The sequence below is a fragment of the Austrofundulus limnaeus genome, unplaced genomic scaffold (assembly GCF_001266775.1).
Source record: "Austrofundulus limnaeus strain Quisiro unplaced genomic scaffold, Austrofundulus_limnaeus-1.0 Scaffold337, whole genome shotgun sequence".
NCBI lineage: Eukaryota > Metazoa > Chordata > Actinopteri > Cyprinodontiformes > Rivulidae > Austrofundulus > Austrofundulus limnaeus.
Genome location: NW_013952739.1, coordinates 71,034 through 78,837, shown reverse-complemented (window position 1 = coordinate 78,837; position 7,804 = coordinate 71,034). Strand labels below are relative to the sequence as shown.

At 42.4% G+C, this 7,804-nt stretch overlaps 1 protein-coding gene across 3 annotated transcripts in view; it reads right to left on the bottom strand.

Moving 5' to 3' along the window:
* Positions 1–673: 673 nt before the first annotated feature.
* ppp4r4 (protein phosphatase 4, regulatory subunit 4) overlaps positions 674–7,804 on the bottom strand; it is a 25,284-nt gene continuing 18,153 nt past the window's right edge. For 2 of the 3 annotated variants that reach the window (XM_014022659.1, XM_014022661.1), the window contains exons 13-25: positions 7,641–7,724; positions 7,052–7,225; positions 6,862–6,967; positions 4,202–4,349; positions 3,955–4,099; positions 3,821–3,859; positions 3,665–3,736; positions 3,546–3,600; positions 3,394–3,468; positions 3,229–3,319; positions 2,287–2,333; positions 1,766–2,213; positions 674–1,187 (exon numbers count right to left, since the gene is read on the bottom strand). In XM_014022659.1, coding sequence (XP_013878113.1) covers positions 1,148–1,187; positions 1,766–2,213; positions 2,287–2,333; positions 3,229–3,319; positions 3,394–3,468; positions 3,546–3,600; positions 3,665–3,736; positions 3,821–3,859; positions 3,955–4,099; positions 4,202–4,349; positions 6,862–6,967; positions 7,052–7,225; positions 7,641–7,724 — 1,524 coding nt within the window. In that variant the 3' untranslated portion in view covers positions 674–1,147. The remainder of the gene's footprint in view (positions 1,188–1,765; positions 2,214–2,286; positions 2,334–3,228; positions 3,320–3,393; positions 3,469–3,545; positions 3,601–3,664; positions 3,737–3,820; positions 3,860–3,954; positions 4,100–4,201; positions 4,350–6,861; positions 6,968–7,051; positions 7,226–7,640; positions 7,725–7,804) is intronic. The other variant, XM_014022660.1, reaches the window with a different exon arrangement.

Here is a 7,804-nt window from a genome sequence, read left to right as displayed (position 1 = left end):
CCTTAGTTACCACATTCAGCTTTACCAGCTAACAGTGCTGTCAAGCTGTCCTCGCCCTGAACAATATGGCCTCTCTTTGTTATTAAGGAAAATCCTGTGATGGCGCCTCTATTCAATACTGTATACCTCGTTGCTTCTGACTCCGACTGTTGCTCAGGAAAAGAGGTCTGGGACCTCCTGAATATGTTGCTTTTGAACCCTGGTGTTGGATAAATGCCAGAAGATGGATGGAGGGATCGATGATGGAAGATCTCACTTGAAGCTGTTTTTTCAACATATTTTAAAACAAGTTTAAATGTACTGCACTTCTATGCCGCCTTTCTGTCCAGCCATGATACTCAAAGCACTTTACAACACAAACACTGCCCTCGTTTACCCACCCACACACACACAAATCTACACACACACACATCAGCACTCAGCTATACTGCTCTACAAAGCTAATGTGTATAAATCATTCTACAGAGAGACTAATCAGTGCTGTAGATCACGTTCAGACACTGATGGGACACATCACAGGCACTGGGTTCAGTGTCTTGCCCAGGGACACTTCAACATGCGACTGAATAGTGGTGGAATCAAACCCCTAACTTTCTTACTAGAGGATGATTGTTTTAACTACTCAGCTACAGCCGCCCATTTCAATTTAGATCTGAGACAAACTTTGCAAAACTTTTGTTCTGAGTTTTTTTATTTATATGGATGGATGGATGATTCTTGCATTTCTTCTTTAAAACCCACTTTAAAACCAACAGATTCAATTTGCAACAGAAAATGTGAACAATTTTAGTTCAGTTTTTATATTTTTGATGTTTCACCACTGCCTTTGTCATGTTTAACTCATAGTGGCTGCTGCTGTGACATAAGCACTTATCCAACCAATCACAAACCAGCAGCATAAAGGTCCATCCAATCAGAACATGCCAAATGCCTGCATATGTGTGTTTTACTGATCCACTCAGGTGAAGGTTTACATTCACCATACACAGTGATCAGTGGGTACAATCAGAGTCAGCTGCCTCTTTAAGGTAGACATGATGCTGCGTTGCATTCTGGGTAATATCTTGAATCTTCTGTCTGGAAGGAAGCTGCTCCCAAGCAGCTGATGAGCTGGAGATCCAGGGTAGGTAAGATGACCTCATCACTCTCAGTCTTGCCCAGACTGGAAAGAACCCGACTTCCTGTTTCTGTCGACCAAAGCATACAGATACATTCAAACTGGCTTTAGACAGACTCAGAGTTAAAGCAGAAACAACCAAGAATTAAACAGGGTCAGAGTTAAATAATTACCAGATCCAAGTCAAGCAGAACAGGGTCAACAGCAGAACTAAACTTGAACAAACTAGAATCATGACCAGTGACGTTTAAGTCAAACTAAACCTAGTCTTGAATCAGATTAATCCAGGATGAACCAGTTCTAAACCAGGCTGGTCTGAACAGAAACAGGGTTAAACCACAAAAACCCAAACCCATAAGGACTGCCCTGAAAGACCTGATGGAGGTCTGAACTGTTGGGATTTGGCTGAAAAAACATTTTATTCACGTCTCAAAAAGTTCATGAGGTTCAGAATCGTTTGTGGTTCTGGTTCTTCTGCGCTGACCGACTTTAGCTATGAGTCAAGTATTCGTATAGAACCACTGGATCTATGCTTGTTTCTAAATTAATAAAATTGATGTAGGTGATACTGTGATATTTCTGACCCAGTCCAAGACCCTGAAACCACACAAGAACATGAAACAGTTGGGTTTGATCATCAGAACTCACATGGACAACTTCCTGGTCTGACTGTCCTTCATCCCACAGCCATGGTCTATGGTTTTACTGCGCTGCCCCAAGGTACTGGTTCTGAGCATTTTATGGTCCAAGGTACTGGTTCTGAGGACTCTCTGGTCCAAGGTACTAGTTCTGTGGTCTATCAGGTCCAAGCTGCTGGTTCTGTGGTCTCTCTGGTCCAAAGTGCTCGTTCTGTTGTCTCTCTGGTCCAGGGTACTGGTTCTGTGTTCTCTCTGATCCAAGCTGCTGGTTCTATGATTTCTTTGGTCCACAGTACTGCTTCTGTGGTCTCTTTGGTCTGAGGTACTGGTTCTGAGGTCTCTCTGCTCCAATGCACTGGCCTGATCCAGGAGGCCGGTGGTGTTGCTGCGGATCAGAACTGGCATAGATGAGGTGGACTGGGTAGTCAAAGTGAAGTGGGTGGTCCTCAGTGAGTCATCTGCGAAAAACAGGAAGTGATGTAAACACAGAGACAATAACAGACTTTGGCTGATGGTCAGGTGTGCAGATACCTTTAGTGGACTTTCCTGGTCCAGAACTGCCTAGATCCTTGACCTTTCTGAAAGACAGAAAAGTTCCAGATCATTTAAACCTGCTCATGGGTTCATCTGGATCATTAGTTGAACTCTACAGAACCAGGACAGAGGATTTAATGTGTGCAGTCCACACACACACACACACACACACACACACACACACACACACACACACACACACACACACACACNCACACACACACACACACACACACACACACACACACACACACACACACACACACACACGTGCATGCTTGTCATACTGAAGACTTTGCATCGACTTTCATTCATTTTTCTAACTGCATTTATTCCGAACCCAGACATTTCCCCAACACTAAGCATTACTAGTCAATACCCATCCATCCATCCATCCATCCATCCATCCATCCATCCATCCATCCATCCATCCATCCATCTTCTGCTTTATCTAAAGTTGGGTCATGGGGGCAGCAGCTTGAGCAGGGAAGCCCAGACCTCTCTTTCCCCAGCCACCTCTCTCAGCTCTTCTGGGAGGACTCCAAGGCGTTCCCAGGCCAGCCGAGAGACATAGTCTCTCCAGTGTGTCCTGAGTCGTCTTCGGGGTCTCCTCCCAGTTGGACATGCCTGAAGCACCTCCCTAGGGAGGCGTCCAGGAGACATCATTAGTAGATGCCCAAACCATCTCAACTGGCTCCTCTCGATGTGGAGGAGCAGTGGCTCTACCTTGAGTCTCCCCTGGACTCTTCTACCAGCTACCCTGCTGAGAAAACTCATTTTGACTGCTTGTATCTGCGATCTTGTTCTTTCGGTCACTACCCAAAGTTCATGACCATAGATGAGGATAGGAAAGTAGACTGATCTGTAAACAGATGAGTAATCTGAAGTCTGACAGGTGAAAGCAGGTAAATGTGAGGGCAGGTAGGCAGGAGTTCTTACAGAAGGCGGTCTAAGTTCATGGGTTTGGATGTTGTTGGCTGGCTGCTGAGGGACCTACTGCGTGACAGTTTCACCTTCCTCGTCTCTTTACCTGCATAGAGAGGAGACATCATTATCATTGTAACCAAAGATTAACCACCACCATCATCATCATCATCATCTTACTGGAGGATGAGGCTGCTGTGGATGAGGACATGGACATGGACTTGGTGGAAGACAGACTGGTCTTACCATCTCTTCCTGTTGGAAGAAATACTTGAATAAAGTAAAGTTTATATGTTTGCTGAAATTATTTTAACAGTGAAGGTTTGACTCACGTTTTCTATCTGTGTGGTTTAGCTTCCCATCACTCTGGTGTCGCTCTAGCTGTTCCTGACAAAACAACACATCCGTTAAAAAAGTCACACTGAAAACCAGCAGCGTGTCTCAGACTCACCATCTCCAAGAGCAGCATCTCCTCCTTCTCCTTCTTCTGATCCAAGAAGTCCCACTCGTGTCTCTTAAGAAACTGTTGAGGAACACCAAACATCAAGGTGTCAAGAAACAGATGCATGTACTCATTGTTTTAATGTTCTTTGAACCTTTTCCTTACAGGCTCAGACAGGTCCAGTTTGTCTAGTTCCAACACTGTCTAGAAAACATGATAAATATTGTTAAACACCCAACAATGAACCAGTGAAACACATCTTTAGTTCCCACTTAGGATCAATATTTGGTAGGACTTACCTTTCGAATTATGGCCACCACATCTTTGTCTTTCTCCCTGCAGAGAAGTTTCTGGACACAGAAGTCAAGTTTCTGCAGCAGTATTTTGTCAGCTGGCAGGTGAAGTGATGAACGCATCCGTGGCAACAACTGGCAGAGCTTGTACCTGAGAACGGACAGATGAGTCCAGTAGGTTGACTGTCAAATACTCTGAGTTTGATAGAAAACAATCGTTAGCCCTTCATTTGATACAAAAGTTCTGATCTACCTCACATTGGGGACAGGATCGTGGACAAGCTCCAGCGCTGGGATAACAAAGTGTTTGTTGAAGTATTTTCGAGAGAAAATCTCTGTGGCAACTTCACAAACATCAAGGAACCTCAGACGGTTCCAGTAGCTGCGGCCCTGAGCCAGATCTAAAATCAGAAACACCAGAAGTCTGTTTGATGTTCCTGTGCTTCACACTGAAATAAAGAAACACTCATCAGTCCAAAGTGACCAGAAAAATCTACATTTTAGCCTGCCAACAACCTAAAACATTACACTACCACTGCTGTCATCAGTCTAAGCCAGATCAGAACATAACTGCTCTGGAAAGCACATAAGCATGTACCGGTAAGTATTTTATGGCTGCATTGTCTAACCCAGAGGTTCCCTGCCCTGGTCCTCCAGGAATACTGTCCTACACAATTTAGATGTTTCCTTGCTTTGACACACCTAATTTGTGCTGGAAAATAACTACACCATGTAGAATAGTGCTCCTCCAGGACCAGCGTTGGGAACCACTGGTCTAACCAGAGTCCTGAGGTAAGGTCATTTCACTTAGACGTGGTTTTGGAAACTGAAACTGACACCATAATAACTGATAAAAAAAAACAGGTTGATTTTTATGATCAAGTGCAGTGGTGGGCCACGCTGACCCAAAAACTAGCTTTGCAATTTCTAAAGCACATATGAAAATATTTAGGTCCGCAACTTCAAGAACGCTTATGCCATAGAAAAACTAGCAGAAGCTAATTTTAAAGCTCAAGTTCAATTTAACACTAGCTGGCAACAATTCATGTAAAATATATGTACAACACTGCTAACTAGAGGCGAATGAATCCTTATACAGCTTATTCCTACAATTGCCGATTGCTGGGGATGTGATTTCCCGAAACAGAACTTTGGCTCCTGGTGTAAAAATTAAAAAGTTGTTGAGGATTGCTAGTTTGGCTGCTTCTTTGTCTTTTTCTTTTGTTTGTTATAGATTTTTCGTTAAAGAAGCATCAATAAAGCAATTTCAAAACAGTTTATTGGAAAACTGAAGCGATGCATTCTGGGTACATGATGGATTTGATTTGTGACGGGAAACGATAGTTTTCCATGTAGTTGCTCCAGTTGACCACTAGATGTCTGTCTAACCCCATTGGCGGATTGCTTCGACCAATTACGTCAAGTATTGAGCTCCAGCGTTTAAACTTTATTTCCCCAAGGAGCTCTGATTGTAAAGTAAAAATAAATCAATACATACAAAATTTTAGTATGGATTACAAACGTTTACTGTTTTTGCTGGGAAAGGGAGTACTAAACCTTGTCTTCCTGCAAATATCTTAAGGTTAAACCAAATTTCTATCATTTTCACAATGACTTTATTTTGTACTGCAATTCTCTTAAAGTGATGCATACTAAACATGCCCACAATCTGTGCTCTTTAATTGAAGAGTATGATTTAACATCTAAACCCTAGCCCCCTTTCCTTTGTTGTTCCTTCTTATTTTTAAACTTCTTATCTTTATTTGCACCCATCCTTTTCTCTTATATGCAAGTTTGTTTGTTTGTTTGAAATACGCCTTATTGTTTGTACATTGTATTATTTTGTGTGCTCTTTGTTGTTTAATAATAAAAAAAACATTGCCTTCCTGCTACGTAAGCAGACACAAAGCATTGTGGGAAATGAGAACCGTGACCGAGAGCAACTGTCAGCAAGGATGTATACCTTTCCAATAAGTTCAAGTAAGTGCTGTTGGACAGAACACATGTGTTGTGATTCATTGACAGCCACACCTCCTGCTGTTCAAGATAATGATGAATAGTAGAAAATTAGTTATTAACAGTACTGAATTCTAAGTTTAGGAAATGCAAATCTGCTTATGAATTTTAAAAATTAGTAAGACCCCTAAAGCGCAAATGAAATATTTAGGTCTGCAATCAGCGGATTTGTGTTTTAGCAGACTGGTGCCCACCACTGATCAAGTGTTTCCTGGTTTTGGTGACTGGGATTCGTAGTGATTGCAGGTAACAAACGTCTGGTCTGCAAACTGTTTTCCATCTTTTGATCCACTGACAGACTGAACTGTATCTGCAACATGTACATTTAGTAAAATAGGACAAGTTTTACTGACAGAAATACCAGCTGTGACTATTTTCTGCACAGATCTGTCAACACACTACAAGTCCATTCTACGTGGTTCTGGACTAAATTGGAGCTAAACAAACTGATAGTTCTACATCATTATTCATGTTGCTGGAAGGTAGAAAGTTGATTAAAGTACTCTAATAGTGTGTAATTTATTACTTTAGCACAGATACAGTTTGGTTTCATTCATAAAACTGAAAAAGTCACAATTTTAATGATCTAAACCAATACAGTTTAATACTGAGACAATATTAAATGTCACGTTCTTTGCAGTGCTGGATCTGATAATTAAAATAGTTATTGGCAAAAGGTTGGAGTCATTCACTGAGATAAGTTTTTTAAAATACAATATTGTTCTGCTGCCATTCTGCTAACGCCCACATTGATACATGTACAACTTCTCAACATGGTGGGACAAATAATCATCTAGTTCACGTAGATGTTGCAAAGTGTTTTGTGAACTGCATTTCTGATCATGCTTTTGAGAATCAGAGTGACAAACCCAACAACATCAGCAGAATTGTCAGGACCTTGGATCAGTTGCTCCATCATCTCCTGACGCTGCTCTTGTTTGCGGTTGTAGCGCAGGAACGTGCAGAATGTCCGTGCTGCCTCCCTCTGCACAGGCAACACCTTCTGTAGCAGGACAGAACCAGAGCGGACTTACTTGGATTTCACCTGAGTCCTCTGTGGGACACCGTGGGGTCTGAGAGTGCTCACATTGGTGGTGAGAATCATGAAGATCCGCGTGGAGAAGCTCTGGTGCAGCAGTTCTCCCGGCAGCAGTCTGGCCAGACAGCTGTAACGTTGCAACGTCTTCTCATGCAAACGCCAACGCAGAGAACATCCAACTTTCTGCTCAGCCACCAGCAGTGCTGACAACAACTCTGAGAGCTGAGGAGAACCGCCAAAGAACCATGGGAGAACCACAGAATAATCATGGGAGGAACACAAGAATCAAAGGAGAACCACTACAGAGCCATAAAAGACTCCTAGGCAATCAATAGAAGATTTATAAAACAACAGAAGAACTGTAGATTTATATGGAAACCTTAGAAGATCCATTGAGAACCACAGAAGAGCTACCAAAACCGTGAGAACTAGGGGAACCACAGAAGCATAGGACAATCCCATGAGAAACATAAGAACAGAAATGAACCACATTAATTATGTGAGGACAGAGGGGGAAAACGGAATGATAAATGAACAACCTTCAAAAGAAAAAGAGGGAACTGTCAAAAATAGAAGAGCAATCAAAGGACAGACCACAAACCATCACAAAATAGAGAAGCAACTACTATAAACTCACTTTGTTGTCCATTGTGAGACTGTTTCCTCTGGACAGAACCAACTCCAGGGTTTCATCTAACTGGTTCATTAGAGTGTCCAACACCTGAAGACCACCAACAGTAAACTGACATGAGAGACCTCAGAGCGGATGAGCTGATGTCCCGCCAGGACACATCTAATAAT